Consider the following 20,562-nt stretch of genomic DNA (forward strand, 5'->3'; position numbering starts at 1 on the left):
TAATTTAATATAGCTGATAGTGGGCTCCTGGTGGAGTTGTCAAGGGTGAACTTCCCGCGTAATGGCTCTCCTGTAAACTACAGGATTTTTCAGAGCCTCATTAGAGTCAGTTTTTGAAATGATAAGATGACATTTCCTTTACAGTATGCTAGGAAACCTGTCTTGAGATATTCCCAGAAACTGTATGAAGCAAGTACAGTATTTTGATAAGGAATACCTAATGGAGTAGGAAGCAGCGTGTGCTGCCTTCTGACAGACCCTAGGAAATTCCCTTGGTCTAATATTTCTTCACTGGCCGAAGACTGTCACCATGATTATTATGCCAAAGGCCAATTTTTCAATAAAAAGAAATCTTCAAAATCTGTTTTTTCCATGATCTGCCAGAGGAAATAACTTCATAATTTCAGCATGAGGAGGTCAGAACAAATTTCTAAAGCTGTTTCCAGCTTTGCACTGATTTTTTTGTACCATTAATACTTAGAGGGTAAAATGTTTAAGCTTAAAAGAATGTGAGCCTAAGCCTCTTAAAATTATAACAATAATGATTCAGATAAAGTAATTAAATACTTATATGCTATACACACTAACTTACTTGTGCCTGAAATACATGTGTACACAAACACAAGAGAAAGGACCCTAGTTTTTGTACAGGATGGAGATGGATTTGCTGGCAGAGTGAAGGTGACATAGTGAAAGATTCATGAAAAATACAATTTATCACACTTGTAAACCAGTGAGACACACACAGCGTTATATAAAAAGTGTTATTATTTATATTACAGAAGCCCTTCAAGGTCCTCAAGATTGAGATTTCTTTAGGCTGGTTACCATACACCCCAAAACTTCAAAGAAATCACAGAGCAGACCTCTGAACAATAAGTACAATAGAGGACTAGAAAATGAAGACTCTGTATTCTCTGAGGTCATAAATTTGCCTCCTTTGTATTCAAAAAGTACTATATGCACTTCTTAAACTAAGCAATCACACGCACACACACACAGACCATTGAAAGAACTGGAGGATGTAAAACTAAATACTTGGCCTTAGGAAATGGCAGGAGTAAGGGTTTCCGGGTAACCCCAGTCCAGTTCCCTTGTTGCATGTGCATTATGATACAGCTTGGGAAAAAGCAGCCTTGCTAGAACAGGTCTAGGGAAGAGGCTTGAAATGTGTGATACTTTGTGAGGAGGTGCGAAGCGCTGACTTTGTGTGGCCAGTTGACTTTGCATGGCCAGTTTCCGTAGGGCTATCCCAAGCCATAATGGACCCCGGGAGCATCCTCCTTCCGAGGCATCTCCCCTCACTGTTGTGCCCCTGGGATTAACAGGCTGGAGGAGCGAAGCTGGGGAAAAGGTGCTTTTCATGCTGCCACTGCCGGCTGCTCTGGTGGGAGAGCAGGAGCACAGTCCTGCCTCCTGGGAGTGCTGATGTGATGGGGAATGAGACGGAAATGGAGTAATCAGTGAGGCCAGGTGTAACAGCAGTGAAAATGTCCTGTAGGTGTTTAGTGCAGGGTTGGGTTGCACAGAAGAAAGGTCATTTTTTAAAGTGCTTCCCATGTTGCACGGGGATTTGATTTATCTGAGAGCTACCCTTAGTATTTAAAACAAGAAAAGCCAAGAGAAACAACAGACTCTTTCACACCAATACTTTTTTTAAGGCAGAACCACTATATTCTGGGAGTTCATCACTGTGGAGGGGAGAAGAACGACAGAGTGCCTGTCATATAGTACGTGAGATGAAGAGACCAGATAGCTCTAATTTTCAGGTCTATGAGACACACATGGCAAAAGGATTTATGAAGACATCAAGTGCAGAAAAAGATTCTAGGAAGAAGCAAACTCTGAAGAGCTTCAGGCTAGATCTTTCTTCTTAAAATAGCAAAAGGAAGCCCCTGAAAGATAATATTACAGAGGTACCTATTGGATGGGATGCACGTTAGGAACCATATGAAAAAAGCAAGATACTTACACCACTTTTCATCAAACTTTATTTGCATTTGTTCAAGTTCACATAACCCTTTTTATTTAGTCTCATTTATAATGCATATACTAACTGCTGTATTTTTTCACTAATTTTGAATGACTTAGTGCTAGTAACCGTATTGTGCATTGTGTCCCCAGAAAAAACTATTGCTAAAGAGGTAATATTTTCAAGAAAGGTTCTGCAGTGACTATGCCTTCTAGCCAGGTAGCAGTGGGAATAAAAACAAAAGCAACTGAAATTATTTATGAAAGAAAATGGAGTCCTGACTTTGAGGGAACCTCAGAGTCAGCCTCCTCCCTATATGCAAATCCCAGAGTTGCTGACCTGACAGATCTGACTACAACAGATGAAAACACCCTGAAAATAGGACACAGACACAGAAGGAGCCCTCCAGTGAGGTGATGGGCTTCCAGGCAGGCCAGCCAGCAGGAACTCAGGAAGCTTTTGCCATGTGTGTGCAAATTTGGGCAAAATCTAACTGAAGGCAAGATCTTTCACATCCAGAGATTCTGATACATGCATATTTTTCCAGACTGCTGGCCAGCTCTGTTTCCAACATGCCTATAAATCTTCCATTGCTTTCTCGCCCCTCTGTGATAATAGATCTTAATATCAACTCTTGCCAGATTCTACCTTCTGATGTGCAGACACAGTTCCACTGAAATCAATGAGAATCCAAAGGTCATAAATTAACACAACATCTATCCTGAAAAAAATGAGGGTTGGCAAGTCAAGAAGCTGAGACCTTTCTTTCAAACTCATCTGAATAAGGAATACATCCTTCCAGTAAATCCAATATCAGAGTCAATCTACTGCACACACTTATCATCAATTTCAAAAAAAATTTTCCAGCTGAGCAGTAAAAATGGCTTCTGCTAGTAAAAAAAGGTTTAACTAGCCTAAAAGTTTAGTGGCATCCTGTGGCTTAACAAACTTAGGTGAAATTTAGGAGAAACTCATTTAGATATTGAATCACTTATCACAATATCACAGATATTGAATTCACAGGTAAAGCATATTAACATTTAAAGCTCAAAGAACCAGAAAATCAGTTTCTCAGAGGAATCCCACAGAGACCAGTGCTTAATAAGCACATATGGTCTCCACACAGTGAGCCTAAAATTGGCTATGGTGGCTATAAACTAAAGATAGATAGGCCTGTGAAGGAAGTGAGAGTATACTGTCCCAGACCTGGGACAATGTAAGTGGGTGGAGGATCATGGAGTCATATTTACACCAAATAGTCAGTATGTGTATGCCTGGCTCATGCCAGGCTGCAGCCAGACTAGTTCAGTAACAGTTGGCTATGCAGCCTTGATGAAATCGTTTGTATTAACAATTTCTAATGGTCCAACTTTCTATAGGTCTAACTTGATATTTAATTTGGAAGTAATACTGTGTGTTTAATGTCGTTTGACAGCATACAAGGAGGAAAGAGGTTTAATCATGTTGATTAAGCATGTGTGAGCACTTGGCGTTTTTGTAGTCTGCAGATACCTCAGAAAGTCCCCCCCCCGAAGAGGTTCAGTTTTTCTTTTCTTATCCCCCAACAAAGGCAGAGGTGAGAGCGAGGCAGCACCGGCAGCTGCCTTTCCCTGCAGGGAGCCTGGCACCTGCGGGGGCACCCACAGCACAGGGAAGGAAAGGGGGAGGAAGGGACGTTCAATACTGCCTGGAGGTGGCTGGGATTTCTAGCATCCCTCTTCCCTGTGCAGCTGGCCATTAGCGCAGGCCACAAGCACGCTCCTGCTGAAGTCAGTGCCAAAAATCCCCCTTAACTTCTGTGGGAGAAGGATTAGGTCCTTAAGTCTGATTGCAGCGGAAAGCAGAAGTTTACTAAGAAGCCACTTGGCTTTCTGTCTCAAGCTTTATCCTTGAAGTACATGACTTCTAGGCGAATGATATCAACACAGAAGAGCCAGTACTTTATTTGTCGTCAGGCTTTTGGAATCGTGCATTCGCCCTGAAAGACAGAAACACTGCTTCTGAGTGCAACAGTATCCAGCTGCACTAATTTAGCTGGGTTATGTGTAGTCATTTGCTGTAATCCATGTAACAGCATTAGCCCAAAAAACTTCAAAGCACTTCACAGACATGCCAGTAATGAAGTTCCTGGCACCACAAAGAATGCAGGAAAAGACAGTCCTCAGCACAAAGCACAGTAAGAGGAGAGCAATGCTGTGGGAAGGAAAACCCTTCTACCAATTCCCTTTCATTCAAGAGATGCTATTGGCACCATTCACAACAAAAGGCTGAGGAATATTTTACGAGTGTAATCTGGGTGCTGGAGTGATTCTATGTCCTCATTTTCCCTCCTTAGAAATCCAAAATATCAACATACGAGAAGATGTGGGCGTTCATGAGCAGCCGGCAGCAGACAGCGCTGGTGAAGAACAACGACGAGGGAATCCAGCGTGTGCTCACGACGGACTATGCGCTGCTAATGGAGTCAACCAGCATAGAGTATGTGACTCAGAGAAACTGCAATCTCACCCAGATTGGGGGGCTCATCGATTCAAAAGGCTACGGTGTGGGAACCCCTATTGGTAAGATGCTCTGAATCATTGCTTAGTCTTTCAGACCCCTTTCTTATCAAAACAGACCCTAGGAGCCTCATTTTAGGCAAAACATCTCTTCTTGCCTCCACTCAGTCAGCCCCCTTCATCTGCAAGCAATCTCTGTAAACAAGAGGGAGTATTACGGTGCAGACTACATCTGCAGAAAGAAGTCAAGTGATTTGCTTGCCTTCTGGAGCATCCCAGTCATAACAAACTGGGTATCCTTCTGTGCTACTTGAGGTGCAAGGTCTTCTACTGAAATTCAGTTGAGTTTGAGAAGTCAAGTAGTGTCTCAGGGAAAATGGAATTGGGCAGAATAAATATTATGTCCAACATATGCATCTCAAAGAAAGTTGCATGAAACGAGACCAATTTCTGTCATACTTAATGACTCCAGAGCAATGCATAAGTGTTGCACATGAAAATTGCAAGGTTCTGTGCCTGCATCAGGGATTTCAGTGTTGTGAGCTAAGTAGACTCTTAAGACTCCCAGTCACTGTGAGCTCTTTCCAGTAGACCTTTTTTAACATGGCCAATGTCCTTTTCAACATTTTGCTAATCATAGACAATTAGAGTGTCTTTTTTTTTTTTTCTGCTTTGAAGATGGGTTCTTCTGAATAATCAGTACTGGGTAGCCAGAGCTTTTTCTTGTTTAATATACTTCTCCATACTGCTTACATATGCACTTACTATGCCACAACTTTCTCTCAATTAATAGCTATGGAATTCTTCTGGCTTCAGGGGAATTAACTGGTGTTTACACAGATATAACAGATGAAGTATCTGGTCGGTTATTTGCTTTGTAGACCAGATCTAAATAAGGGAGGAAGAACACCACTGCACTTAGAACCGTGATTCTTCATGCTTCTGAGTACCTTAGACAGACTGTCATACAGATAATATTTTAAGTATATTTTTTCACTGCCTATGTGAGAACAGCCTTCTCTCTCTGAGGAAAATGAAACAAAAGCTAAAATCTCCCCATATAAAACAAATGCATGGCAAGAGTTTCAATGCAGTTATAAAGCTGCCACACTTTAAACCAAGAACAATGAAGAAGTAATTGGAACAGATGGTAATCCTCAGAGAGAGTGCATCCATTGGAAATACAGCTGTGAGATATATTTATAAGATGTTTCTTGTATGATAAATATGCCTTAATTTTTTCTTCTTAAGGAAAACTGGCTAAATTCAGGGAAATAGATATCTCCAAGCACTTTGGAATAAATCATTTCAGTGACATCAGGCATCTTAAATTTTTTCAAGGTTTATTCTGTAAGAAAGATAAGCTATTGAGGTCCTGCCACTATTCACATGGACCCCAAAGGCTCTGTTGTTTCCTGGTAGCATTCAAGACTATTACAGTGCAGAATCTGTATAGAAAAAAAAAAGACTTGTCTGAAATCCTTAAAACCAAAGTTTCAGCAAGTCTTCAACTGGTCTGCATTTGTTCCTTCAGGAAAATGCACAACCCCCCCGGTTATGATTTGCAACAGCAAAAAGTATGCCTTGCACTCCAAAATTTCCAGTGAATGAGCTGAATGCAATCACCACTTAGCTCCCAGAAAAGCAGGAAGGAGATTTTTTGGAAGTTCTTCTATGAATACAAAAAATTTATCACTTTATTTATCAGAGCAACCTCTGCAAGTTAAAAATTGCAGATATAGGATAACTCTCTCTTTCATTGTGCTGAGGCAGGATGAAGGGGGTTTAGGTGTTTCAACAAACATTATGTTTTTTATTTATGTTTGTTATTGAGCCCATGGGTCACAGAATGGAGGGTTTTGCGTTAGATTATTGGCAAAGAATGGTACTATTGAAAAATCTGCAGTGATGCTTGATCATGTGCTTGCTGCACTCGGAAAGTACTGCTGTAAAAGAGGCACCTCTAGGTAAAAAATCTATGCAAAATGTCACCCTGGGAGGAATCCAGCTGAAGAAAGCAACATTATTATAGGTGTCAAGACAGGTATGAATTCTACTATCACTGCCAGTGCTGATGCGAGTAATTGTAACACTAATGCTACTACCATTTCCTTGGGAGACTGCTAGGAAAGTGGATAGATGTATTTCTTGGCCTGAGAGGTAGACTGTTAATAGCTCAGAGGTCATAAATGTTATATGGAATATTCAAAGAGGTGTTGAGATGGATTTGTGCGCAGTTTTAGTGCTCACCAATAAAACATCACCAATCCAATGCTCCAGGCACACTTCACAAACTTTAAAAGTACTCATGGAAATACAGATGTACCTGTTACCTTCAAGATGAATTGTGATAATCCTGCTGGCAGCATAAACATCACAAGAAAGAATGAACATCCACACAAATCCTGCTCTGTGACTCAGGCTGCTTCACTTTACTTAACAGCTATGTCGTTTCAGACAAGGCAGAATAGATGGGTCCTACAGACTAACAAATTCCAGCTATCATGAGGACAAACCTCTCCTATGGTGGAAACAATTCTGCTTTTTCCTTCTAGGAAGCATTGCTGTTTTCAGTAGTAATAATTCACTTTTCTGGGTAAAGACAATTTTGAAAGTATTTCTGTTTTGTTTTCTATTGTGTTTGGTTTTGGTTCTTTAATAGCATGCATAGAAATCATCTATTCTTACAGCAGGCATATTTTCCTTTCAAAGCTGGCTACCTAAAGCAGTGGCTGCTGATTGCTGGCTTCCCAGATGGACTTTTTATAGTCTGACACATGTCTCTTGGCATCTGTGGTCACAGCATGTCCTAATGCTGGCAGTAGGATACACTGAAAAATAGCTGCGTGTTGGCACGACAAATGAAGAACGGGAATGTTTTCCACATTGGTTCTCCTCAGACAATGCTGCAGGCTAAGGAAATAGAAAGCAGAGAGGGGGACTTGTATTCATGGTACAATTATTTTTAATAGTGTCCTGCACAGCCACATAAGAAAGAAAAATGAAGCTGTGAAGCCAATTTTCCAAGGCTATTTAGATGCATAAAGATACAAAAGTGGTTCCTAGTGAGATTTCCCTAAGTGTCCCCATCTCTGTGCACCAAGCTATCACCGAAATTCTGGCCCACATTCTGCCTTAAAGCTTGTTTACCTTGATCAGACTGAGAATTGTAAAGGCTTTAATTTGCAGCAAAATGTGACTTTGTGGAATCACAGCTTAAGAAAGTGGTCTCGTTAATGTGCTAAAGTAGAGGAAGGTAGTTAGCTACACAGAGAAAGGCTTGGCCACAGTTGGGGGCATTGCAGCCCGGACATTAAAAGCTTCCAACCACAGAAAGTCCAGCACGGCAGGGTTTGGGAGCACATACATGCCCCTAGTGCCACACAGCCTTTCTTGTAACCCTCTCCTGCTTGCTATCCTAAAATCCTTGCTCCATAAAGAAAAGTCTCTCTCACAATGCCAGAAACAACTTCTGCTTGTCAATTATAATTAATAACAGGATTGCTAACTTCAGCTTCCGGCACCATGGCAAAAGCTAATTGGTAGCAATTTCCTTTAGCCATGCACTGCTCCAGAAGTGGGGCGAGGGGTAAGCCTCTGCCCTGCTCCCCTTTGGGGCTTCAACCTTTTGCTTCTGCAAAAGCTGTTGGCTGAACTGAATCATAGGCAGCAGAAATTTTGGAAGAGGGACAGCCAGAACAGAGTGCACGAGAGGCAAACCTCAACAGATTGAACTGCCCAACCTTGACCCCACTGTTTGCCAGATACTGTGCAGGCCCATTAATGCTGTTCAGCCTGAAGATGCATCCTTCACCAAGTTGTTGGTCTGAAAATAAAAAAATAACAAGAAATAGTTGCTATTTTCAGCTTGCACTGCCAATGTTATTGCAAGGCACACAAAAAAAGACCAGGCCGGCTTGTGTACTTACAAGTTTTAAGGTAGCCGAAGTGGAGTAGTGGGCATATGAAGGTATAAATGAGAAGAGCATGTATTTGACTCACTGTGGGTTTTCTTAGACAATTACTCATTTTTACATGCAGTAGGAAAAATAAACAGATGTTGAAGTAAATAGGGGAGATGCAAAGCTGAAGATCTCAAAGGATGCTCAAAGCAATATTCAGACATGATATGGAAGAATTATTAGCAAAAAAATCCACTGCCAAGGCTTAAATAAACCTCAGTAGGACACCCTAGAAATTATAATGAATTCCCAAACAAATAACCACACCAAAGGAGCCTTCTGCTTTCCAGTCCCCAGGGCAGACACCAGCAGATCTCTTCCCCCTTTCCAGCTGAATAGAAACCAAGACTTTGTAGCAGGAATAATCAGTCTTGTGATAAGGGTGCACTTCTGCTTCAGATGTCAGCAGCATGTTCCCTTCCCACATTCAGTTTTCTGCAACTGACACTGAAAGGTCTTGCTCTCGCCTTGCAGGGTCTCCGTACAGAGACAAAATCACCATTGCCATTCTCCAGCTCCAGGAGGAGGGAAAGCTGCACATGATGAAGGAAAAGTGGTGGCGAGGCAATGGCTGCCCTGAGGAGGACAGCAAAGAGGCCAGCGCTCTCGGGGTGGAGAATATTGGGGGCATCTTTATAGTGCTTGCTGCAGGGCTTGTTCTTTCCGTGTTTGTAGCTATTGGTGAATTTATATATAAATCAAGGAAAAACAGCGATATTGAGCAGGTGAGTCATCCGTTTTGAGTTTGCTTATGTTTCTGGGAGGCTAAGGTTTGTCGATGCGGAGGTGACTGCATTATAAGTCTTTTTGCCAGACTGAAGATTTTGTATTGCTGATCTCTTGCCATGAGTCCCTGGCACTAAAGACAAATAATTTATTAATAAGAATAGGGAAGTACCTCATCCACAATCCAATTAGTGCTGTTTAGCATAGCATTGCAGAACAAGACAAATTAATTTCTCAAACAGTTTCTGCTTGATCTTTATGACTTCAAGTATAAACTACCTTGGAAAGGAATACATGCAGAACTGGATTTCTCTATGTGGTCTTAGCACCAACCCTTTGAATAACAGCAGGAATATATTTCTAAATCCCCAAGTGTAAATTTTCTCTTGCTCTAGAAAGCATTTCTTTCAGCCAGGTGTTTGCATACGCAATGCTGAAGCGTACACTTCAAAGCAGGGAGACCTGCTGAAAGGTGATAGATGCTACGGTAGAATAAGATTATGGACCCAAAGAAATTCCGGATATAACTCCACTGAAGCGTAATGAACAATTTAAAAGGGCATAGGGAAAACAAAGAAAGCGCTGCGTATAAATCATGCCCTGAATACTACAGCACTTTGTGAAATAGAGTCAATCATTAAAATAGAGAGTAAACAGCAGTTTATTGAACCACCGAATACACTGTAAAAGAAACAAGACATGAGCAGTAACTCTGAGTCAGTTCATGAAGTTGTCCTCAGACCCTCTTACTCTGGCTGCCTTCCCTGGTACTGTTTTGCTTCTGGCCATGTCCTGGACTCTGATCTGGTCCTGTTTGGCTCAACTACTATATCAGCTCAGATCCTGTCCACTTTAACAGGACTTATTGTAGTGCATTTGTGCACTGTGTATTGCAGGATCAATGGCCCCTGAGGCAATCACCAAGAGGTGGGTTTGTATCACCTAACTTCAGGCTTTTTAGTTATTAAGCGTCTACTTCTAAGAAAGTTGCTTAAGCTCACTTTACACTTAGATAGGAAAGGCAGGAGCTTTTCAGTGGGCAATTCACTCTAACCATCTAAGCTGTAGTCCTACAAGGCTGATGACATAAATGCCAGAAATGACTGGTGGAAAAAAATAACTTCAAAAAGACAGTGGGGATGAGTGGGAGGAGAAGGAGAGTATTTTGAACTTGGTCTCAGAGGTGCAGTTCACACCACATACAGCAGTGGTGCTGGCACCCCAGTAAAAGCAGGCAGCCTGGGCTGTAGGGCTTGGGAGGACAACGTCTTACTTTTAAACTTCTCCTTTTGGATGAGATGAATCACCCTGCAGTAATCGCCTTGTTGCCAGGAAGGGCTCACAGTAAGTAAGTGTAGACTGCACACTTGCTGTTCGGACCACTAAAAGGAAGTGAGGTGACTCCTACCCAGCATCTCCTTTTTCTGAATGTCACTTACTTTGGGAGCCCCGGGGTGACAACGAGAGCTAATGCCAGTGTCAGTGGACTTGGCCCTTGCCGTATGCTGCAGAAGAGGCCAGCTCTTGACTGTGCAGACTCCTTCACATGGGCAGGCACCGGTGACGGAGCAAACCGTCATTACAGTCAATGGCACCATGTACGAACAACAGACACAGCTCATGTGGAGCAGTTCTGCAGACCTTATTAATCAAGGTGTCCCTGCTTTGGAATAAGTCAGAGAAAAATGATGGATGTATTTTGCATGTATTACTAGCTTTCTGTTTAGTACTTCAACCCTATAGAACAGTTTTAGCACTAAATGCATAAAGAATGTATCAAGATCTTAGTTTTATTCATGACTTGGGAGTTTTTTTATTCAGATAAGCTTTGGAGACCTAATGCAGTTAATTAAAATATTTAGTATAAATGCTAATAGAACAGAAGGTTTTAGGAGCTTTTCAGGAGACTGGGAAGGGCAATGTATTTCTGAAATCAACATTAAAATAGACCTAAAGCTTTATGAGGAGATTGTTAATTTACTGAGCAATACATTGGGTGAATAATGTGGTATTCAGGGATACGTATATACATATGCAGTTTCTGTGTATGTTGACACTCTACTACTGTGTCATAGTGATGTGTTGTTGATTATAGGCTGTCTCATCATAATGAAAATCTTTAAGTGAGTTAATGTGGCAACATCAGGCATCACTATCACCAAATTTTCATGTGGAAATGATTGAAGGAAGTCATACTGGTGATTCTGTGATGACTTCCTGATTTCTCTCAATTTGTTTTATTTTTATTCAAGTGGTATAAGAAGCTTAGATGGAAAATGCTATACAGTGTATATTATTGCAAAGCTAATCTGAAGCCTGAGTTGAATACGATCTATAACTCATATGTTTTCATAAATAGAATTTCTTTTGATTTAAACAGCTTTTGAATCTCATTCTCATGTTTGTTTGTTTTTAATTCCTAATATTTAATTTTAATTCTTCATTTTATACTTCTTTCATTTATTTATTTTCTCCATTTTTTTTTTTCTCGCATGCAAGGCCTTTTGTTTCTTTTACGGACTGCAGTGTAAGCAAACCCATCCGTCCAACTCCACCTCTGGCACTACCTTATCTACGGAGTTAGACTGTGGCAAGTTAATCCGAGAGGAGCGAGGGATTCGAACACAGCCCTCAATTCACACTGTATAGTCAGGAAAGAAAAAAGGTGTGTTCAATGGGAAGCATTAAACTTAAACAGTGCACCTAATGAGAAAAGTTGTGCTTACCAACACATAGTTAATGATTTCAAAAGGCCTCTTGCTTCAGCAGCAAATAAGATTATCTAATATAGATTGCCGAAGTCCTGGAAATCTGGACAGTTTAGATGCATATCACAGAAAGTAATTACACCTACAGCAAAGAGTGAGTGTAATAGACTGTAACAGATTTTAAGATTTACGACAGTCTATGTACAATTGTCATCTTATCATATCATGTGGCAATTCAGCATTTTCAGGTAAGAAACATTATTTACCTCCTTTTCATCTTCAACCAAACGTGAGCAAAACCACAGCAGTCTTATTACTAAAAGCATGGAGAAATATTTTCCTTGGTCTCTGCAAAAGCATTCAGCAAGTGGGCCAGGCAGTTCTTTATAAACCTCAGAAAATAACCTGCAGGGCTCCATTAACTTTCTGAACCCCTATTATAAACAGCCAGATATTTTTAGCTGGCATATCTTATTCCCAGTGTCAATATTTAATGAATTTTAATTCATCCATTTAAAATTCATTAGACAAAGCCTCCAAGTAACTATCATACCACAAAATCATATCTATCAATTAAATTTTATGCCATGTAACCATTAACATTTAAGAACCTATTCAAGAAAAGCACCCTCAGGCACCCCCCACTATATACTCTACCTTTCACAACATAACTCCATAGACTTGGCTTGAGCAATTTTTGGTGTTCACTGTTTTCTTTCTAACTTGTTGTAAGCTTTCTAACTTAGAAGATCCTTTATGACATAACTGCCAGTAAAAATCAGGATATCAGTTTATATTGAACTGTAAAGCCTTGGAATTGTTGTGCATATTAAAACACATGAAGAAGCTTTTGTGTAGGAAGTTGGTGTGGGATGTTTCTTATATACTGGAAGGATATTGGCTTGATTTACTCTAGTCCTCAGCTGATCTGGGGACTGCCAGGGAAGGAGACAACAGACTGGATCCATTGTTGCCACTGGAAAATATATGACTGTAATTTGAGATGCACAAAATGTATACAAATGCCATCTCATAGGATGTCATGAACCAAGGCAAACAGCCTCATTTTCAAAACCTGATTACCTTTTACCTGTTGCATTTCATTACATCCCAGCTTTCCTCCAGTTTCACCAGTTCATTTCCCACCCTTCACACCTACTTTATGTTTTCTTGCACACTGCAGTTCCTCCTCGTGACACAAGTTAATGATCTGTTTTATTGAGGAGCCATTTCTGGACTCTACTGCAATTAGAAAACTCGTTCTAGTGGATGCCTTCACACACAATTGCTGAAGCGCTCCAGCGAGGCTCTGGTCTTCTCTTGAATTGTTTCGTTTGCACCTGACTCCTGAAAAAAGTCAGTAGGGTCTTTCACATACAGTGATCTGTGTTTTCCCTCTATTTATTTTACAATTTTTGGTCAATGTCATTTAGGCTGACAGTAATTTCAGTAGCTTTGTAGGCTTAAGTATTTTTTGTGACTAAGATGTACTGCTCACAGCTGGGCTATACCAGTTCTCCTCTGCTAGTGTTTATCTGCGTACATGAGTGTTTATGTCCCACTCCAGACACTGCAAGAAATTGTCTTGCTCAAAATTGAGTTTTAGCTTGTTTTGATAGGGCCTTGAAAGCTTTGATTCTTTATGAGATGAACCTTCTTAACAGCAAAGACCTGCATTAGATCTTCTTTATCCCTGACTTAAGAAAGCACTTTTGTCTGCCTTTTCCCAGCTGAAGAAACTAAAAGCTAATTAAAGCCAGCTTCTCTGAGCTCTCAGAGGAGAAGGAAAATTACTAATGTGCTTATCTTCATCATTGTTCTACTCAAGAAATCCTCTGGGTCACAGCTTCTACCAGTTTCCTAATCACTGTTTAGATGAACACAGAATCCAGAAAGTTTCTGTCACTTTTTGGACAAACATTTTCATTACTGTCACTTTTGGGATAAACATTTTCATATCTGTCAGGGAAATAGCCACATTCTTGGTAAGAGTGATCTTTCCTTCATGCCTAGTTATCCCCAAAGACAACATCACAGACTGCAGCTTACCTGTGGGAATTGCAAAGCAGCTCCTAATGTTCCCTAATGGAACGTCATACCTAGCTTCAAAAAGGTTTATTAAAAAGTCTTATTTGCCACTTAGTAGTTACGCCAGCAGCTGATGCTGTGAAGAGCAGGCATATCACCCCAGCCCTCATACACGTATGCTTGTAAACACAGCGACTGTTTTCACAGGGCTCTCAGTGCCTCCTGGAGAAGGTAGGTGCCTTCAGGTTAACGGTGAGGCTAGGGGAAGGCACAGCCCCCAGCATCTCCCATGAAATGCTTGGCACTGGGAGGGGGCACCTCTAGTGCATAGACATTATAGGCTTTAGGAAGAAGTGTAAAAGCATTTGAAGATTTTCCACTTATCAGCGCTCTAAGCTTCTAAGACAGGTAAACTTTGAAATTTGGCTGTAGAAGTGGCTCTGTTCACAAACACAGATGGCTACCACCATGTCTTCATAACCTGCAGCCTTGCAACTAGGTCCAGGACAGACAAACCGAGTCCTTTCTCAGGGGTGTGGGACTGAGTTCTGCATTCGCACAAAATGACCAACACATGATGATGATGATGTTTTGCCTTCACTGAGCAGTCTCATCAGAGTTTAGATGGTTTGTGAGGCTGGCAAGTAAATTTACTGGGGTTTTTTTGTTTTTTTTTTTTCTGGCAAACAGGAAACTGAGGAACAGTAAACATGGATTACTGTGATACTATTTTGGTGCTCACTGTTCAGGTGTTCAATAGAGTCTGACAGTTTAAAATGCTTCAATTAGTGATGTCCTCAGACACAGTTTGATATCCATTGATATCTATTCTGTTTGACAGAATACACAAACAGATTCTTAATGTGTTGCAACAGCAGTTTGCTTACTCGGAGAAATTATTCTGGATCTTTTATCTTCAGCATGCTAGGCACAACAAATGACTTTGCTCTCAGCAGAAGGCATATGTCAGTGTCCCAACTATGGGTCCTATTACAGTAATGAGAGCACTGCAGAGGAAAAAATCCTGATTTCTGCAGTTCCTTGTCTGTGCCTGAGCTGGTCAGGTTTTCTTCCAGAATAAAATCTGATTCACTGATTTTCATAGTTCTCAGGTCCAACACAGCACACTGTTCTTTTTCGATTTTTTGTTTTTTTGCTAGGTGTTAATAAAATGCAATTGAAATTCTTGTCCTCAAAGGTAGCCTGGCAACATGAGCAACAGACTGATAAAGCCTGACCACAGATGCTTTTTTCAGTCTTGCCTCTATTTTATTTTTTTTGCCATTTTTCAAATTCTAAATCTATAACTATCCTAAAGTTTAGCACAGTCTTCTGTATGGAGTGTAAGGAAGGATTTGAGAGGTCCGTGAGCAAGCTTTTAAGGCCTGCTGAAATGACCAAAGGGCAAAGAGAAGAGTCTCCAATCCCAAGCAGACCCAAACTTATTATATTTTTAAAGGATGATGTTCCCTTTTAGCCTCACAGGACACATACTGCAGCATTTCAACACTACTAGAATGAGAAAGTTGAGCTGATTAAAAGCACAATGTTAAATGTATTACTTTGCTCTTAGGTTTCATTCTCAGTGATACCTCAAAAGTGGACTTACAGCATGTAAAAAAATAGTTTTTTGAAGAAACCTTTTCAGTTTGGTTATCTGAGTATGATATTAATAGAACAATATATTATCCTTTTAAATGAAATTTTAATTTTACAATACCCTTTTTAAAGGATATTGTAATTGTACTCCACACACATTACTGTTCAGAATTGTGTCTTGGGAGTTCCCGCAACGTATTTCTTGTCCATCATTTTTCCTGTACACCCTAAGTAAGTAAGTTAGCATTCTGACTGAGTTTGTACTTGCTCTGTATCGCTGACAGTTTTCTACTTCTTGAAAGTTTCAGGGCAGTTCCAATTTTTGACTGGGTATTCAGTTTCCTGATCCCGCTTTGCACAACACTCACTGGAATGAGCGCGCTTTACTGAAATGTTTTCTGTTGTTATGGGGCCTTGAACCAGTGAAGTGTGGTGTACGCACAAGCTTGGAGATAAAATGGATTTTGTGCTATGTTTCTTTGGTCTCATAAGAAAGTTCATGTGTAACTGCCCTTCTGAGTGATTAGCCAAACCCCTGAATGTTCAAAGTATCTTCTCGGATTGCACTTTTAGACTATCTGAAACTCTGTGTGAAGGCAGAGACACAGACAGAGAAAGCCCCGTATCTCTCAGGGTTTTAACGCCCTTTGCCACCTCCAGCTGGTTTTCTCCAAAGTGTCAAATGTAGGGATATGCATAAAATATATCATCAGAGTTGTAGTTATGTCCATAACCTTTGGAATATCTTTGAAGGGTCAGTCCAAGGCCTTAACTCTATATGTAATTCATTGCTTCAGACTGGCAAATCTCATGCCTGTGGTGGTTTGTTTTCTTCAAAATGCAAATGGAGCATAACCCTAGAAGTAAAACTGCTTTCATGCTTTTATAAAGCCAGAAACTAGAGCCATAAGACTCAGGGCATTATCACTGTAAACTCTCCTCCTCTCCCCAACCATTGTTTTTGTATGATGGTAGAGCCCATTCTCAGAGGTTTTGAACATGTGTATTTTGACCTCTCTTTTCCATAGATCAACCCACTGGGGCTTTGTGTTGCCAGGTTGGGCTAATAGATAGCTTCTAAGAGGCAGAGACCTTCTAGATTTTGAATTGGAAATATATATCTCTATATATACTTTACTGGGTGAATAAACATGATCAGTTTACTGGAGAGACCCTGAACAGAAGCAGTAATGATTTTATACTCAGTTTTAAATGAAAATGATATTGATGACCAATTAGGCAAAAGTTTACTTCTGAGAGACAAGATCTAGAGTTCAAAGCTACTCCTAAGAATAGCTTGAAGTATTTTTGGTAACATTTCTTTAAAAACAGCTTACATCTAGAAACTAATGACAAAAAAAGGCAGAACAGCCTTGGAAGTGGAACCAGTTGGGCACTTCACAAATCAAGTAGTCAGATGTTAAAAACTACACATACTTAACGTCAGCAATATCTTTCAAATATGATGTAAGATATATGTAAGATGATCTTCATGGGACTATTTTGTTGGCATGAAATTAAGAGGACATAATGATAACTCCGTAGTCTGAATAATATGAATCAGTTTGGAAAATTCAAATGCAAGCATATTAAGACAAGGCAGCAGAATGTACTGTTGCATCTGCAGAAGAAGTCATCCCTACATGCCCGCTGCAGTGACTGATGGCTTTTATTAAACACATACACAACATACAGGTTAGTGAGAACAACAGGGAAAGAAAATTAAAATAAGCTTTACCAAGTCTATAAATGGCTAATATGGTCCTGCCCTTATTTGCCATGGAGTTCTGGAATCACTTCGTAATCTAGATTTTAAAAGCTCAATTAAAACTAAGATAGTAGAGAGAAATTATCCATGTTAAGTCAGCCAGTTAGAGCATATACTTTTATTAGTTTGGAAATACGTGGTGCTACTCTCTAAAAAAGCCTTGCTCAAGCAATATAGAAATGACTTGTGTATTAGGATGATACCTGCCTCACCTGTTGCTGCCGGAGGGCATGGTGCTCCAGCAGAGACCATTGATTCTCACTCCAGTAATGCTGAAATTCCTACATTACTTCGTCAAAGGGTCTATTTAAATGATAATTGCACCACGAAGTCCTGGCTACTACTAGACAGTAACTGGAAAAAAAAAAAAAGTATGCTGTTCTGGCCTGTATCTATTGCTTTTTTGGTCTGCCACGAATTAATAGCAATTTAATTTTTACATGCTTAAGACATTCAGTGTTTCATAGGACAAACAAAAATTAAGCCTCGCAAAGAAAGAGCGTTGTAAACTATATATTTAACATACTACAGGATCCTACTCTGTGTTCAGCCAGTCCCACAAATGGACATGATGACATATGCAAGACAGTCTACATTGAAAATGCACACACACTGATTCCCTGATCTCTTGAGCTCATTTGCAGACTCAGGGCTAAGTACTTCATACAGAGGTTTTATGCTGGATAGGAAGAAGCACAAAGTGTGGAATTCAATACTCTGGAATTCATTTTCTACCTTAGACAAATGGTTTAACCTTGATCCAGGTTACCCTCATGCTGGCTCCTGCATTTGAAAATATGTCTCTGGAATAGCTGGCTACCAGGAAAATTTGGATTTTCTCCTCTTCCAATAACATATACAACTTTACTTTTTTTAGCCCTGTATCACTCTGAGATCACAACTGACTGGTTAAGAACTGAGTACTGCTCATCTTGCAATTGGTATCATTCTAGAAGGGAATTTTTATTTGTTATAAAGAAACATATTTGTGTACTGTTGCTGTCATTTGAAGAGACTGTTATTTTAACCAGTTTTTTTAAAAAAGATCAGTTTTGGAATTCTAGAAGGAGTCTGGTAGGAAGGGCTTATTCAACATGATTAAGGTAAGGTAGTTAAAGTTGTGTTTCCCACCTCTACCCTCACTTCATTTTATATATAAATAATCTATTTATATATATTTGTATGGAACATTTTTTTCCATTGCTAGATATTTCCACTTAAAGCCTCTTTGTGTTTTTTTTGTGTTATATATAATTATTATAGCTGTAGATTTTAAAGGTTTTTTCCACTTACCTGAAATGTCTTTGTTAATGTTGTGTTCACTGGGAAAAAAAAAAAAAAAAGATTTCTGCTTTCCTTCTAGGCTATTCAGCTACCTCATTCTTGTGGTAATTTCTCTCCTTTCTTAGACACACAATATTTGAAAAAGTTTCTTTCTAAAGAAAGACAAGCACTGAGAAATGTGCTATATTTTAGAAATGCCTGTTAATTTCATGAGGGGAGAATAACAAAAACACAAAGAAATCTTCAAGGATGGTTTTGTTGTCTTTAGTATTAGCAAATTTTTGGATAAAGTACACATGTTTTAAAAATGAAGATTGTTTTTTTGAAGGTCAGGAGGAAACTTACCTACTGAAAAAGGGTATGTTTTATGATTTGAAGTCACCACAAACATCATAAATGTGTTTGGGTAGAATTTCAGAAAGATTCATAATCAACTTTGGTTAAGCCAAAGTTAAACTGATTTCAGTGGAAGGCAAGTTAGGCGAAACCACTTTTGCAAACTCCACGTACTATACATTAGGGGGTTGATTCAAAGCTGGCAAAATTCAACAGGGAAGCCTCCTAAACCTGACATAAAGATTTCAGGTCCTTGTTTATTATAAAAGCCACAGTTTGTGCAGGGGGTATGGCTGAACTCTCCCCGAAAGGTGTTTAATGCAATTTCCGTGTTCCACCAGTGTCTTTCTTTCAATGCTATAATGGAGGAGCTTGGAATTTCACTCAAGCATCAGAAGAAGTTAAAGAAAAGGTCGAGAACGAAGGGGAGATCATCATTCACAAGTATCCTTACTTGTCACCAGAGGAGGACACTGAGGAAAGAAACCATAGCGTGAGCAAGAAAGACCCCTTTGAGGAAATATCAGGAATAAAAACAAAATGAAAACATTGCTGCCTACAAGTTGATTGTGGTGGGATTTCTGAAATACAGACATTTACCTTGTTCTTCAGAAATGCTCTGTGGTTTCTTTTTTTAATCTAGAGGTACAACAGTTTAAATGCTTACATAGACTGATGTACTACTAATCATCTGGGAAGTGTCTCACTATTTCTTTTGAAATGGATTTGTATGTTCACCTGTTTTGCATCTCTCTTCCCCTCCCCATGCATTGCTGTATGTGCTTTCTAAATAAATAAATAAATAAGAGACAGGGTTCTTTTTTCCAATAATCTGGGAGTAGCATATTTATTTTTTTCTTTCAAAGCAAAAATTGCAGTTCTACTGAGCACAGTGGTTTAGAAACCGTGATCCAGACTGCCAAAATAAAAATTCATACAATGAGCTCATAAATGATGACTACAAAATATATTAAATATGAAGATATTAAGCAATGAGTTATTTTTACTTACCTTCCTTTTTCTGAGACTGTAAGGAACACTTCAAGTTCTTGTCTGTGAGAAACTTGCTTTTCCTTTTCTTCTCTTTTTCATTAAAAAAAAAAGAGATTCTTATGTAATAACATGGCTCCAGGTGCTAGATCTTCAAAATGAAAAACCAAAATCACAAAAGTAATGATCAGTGAATAGGGGGACACTGACCGTCACCCTGCTGTATCCTCCAGCTCCTGATACCAATAAAACATTTCCTGACTTCAAAATGAAAATTGCTTCAAAATTAGAGCCAAGAAAGTTCGATTTATAACAAAGCTTGACCACAAAGACAACACTAGAGCACATTTGTCAAAAACAGAGCCAGTGCTTTGGTGTTGGAACGTTTGCTTGAGCAAGGTGTTTTAATAACAAAGGAAGAAGTAAGTCTTTCTAATGAAGAACTCACTGTTTGAACAGTGATGCATTAGTAGCAGATTCCCCCGACTCTACCCCCAACAAGCAGTTCCTTTAAATTGCAATAACATGAAGCATACATATTTATTCTGCTATGTTGTCCCTGCAATTAGCCCTACTGTTCGTGTGGCTTTTATTAGCGCCAGCTGCTTAGTTTGGAGGTTGCCTGCGAAAGAAAACGGGCGCAATGACAGCATTTCCATGCATGCACTTCACGGGCAGCGAGTGGGTGGGG

At 39.7% G+C, this 20,562-nt stretch overlaps 1 protein-coding gene across 2 annotated transcripts in view; it reads left to right on the forward strand.

Annotated features, from left to right (window-relative positions):
• The window catches only part of GRIK1 (glutamate ionotropic receptor kainate type subunit 1), a 128,398-nt gene extending 108,686 nt beyond the window's left edge, over positions 1–19,712 (forward strand). Inside the window, exons 14-17 of one of the 2 annotated variants that reach the window (XM_013955319.2) lie at positions 4,308–4,533; positions 8,907–9,157; positions 11,658–11,823; positions 19,223–19,301. In XM_013955319.2, coding sequence (XP_013810773.1) covers positions 4,308–4,533; positions 8,907–9,157; positions 11,658–11,807 — 627 coding nt within the window. In that variant the 3' untranslated portion in view covers positions 11,808–11,823; positions 19,223–19,301. Of the gene's footprint in view, positions 1–4,307; positions 4,534–8,906; positions 9,158–11,657; positions 11,824–19,222 lie in introns of both variants that reach the window. The other variant, XM_013955318.2, reaches the window with a different exon arrangement.
• Positions 19,713–20,562: the final 850 nt, after the last annotated feature.

This window comes from Apteryx mantelli, chromosome 1 (assembly GCF_036417845.1).
Source record: "Apteryx mantelli isolate bAptMan1 chromosome 1, bAptMan1.hap1, whole genome shotgun sequence".
Lineage (NCBI taxonomy): Eukaryota > Metazoa > Chordata > Aves > Apterygiformes > Apterygidae > Apteryx > Apteryx mantelli.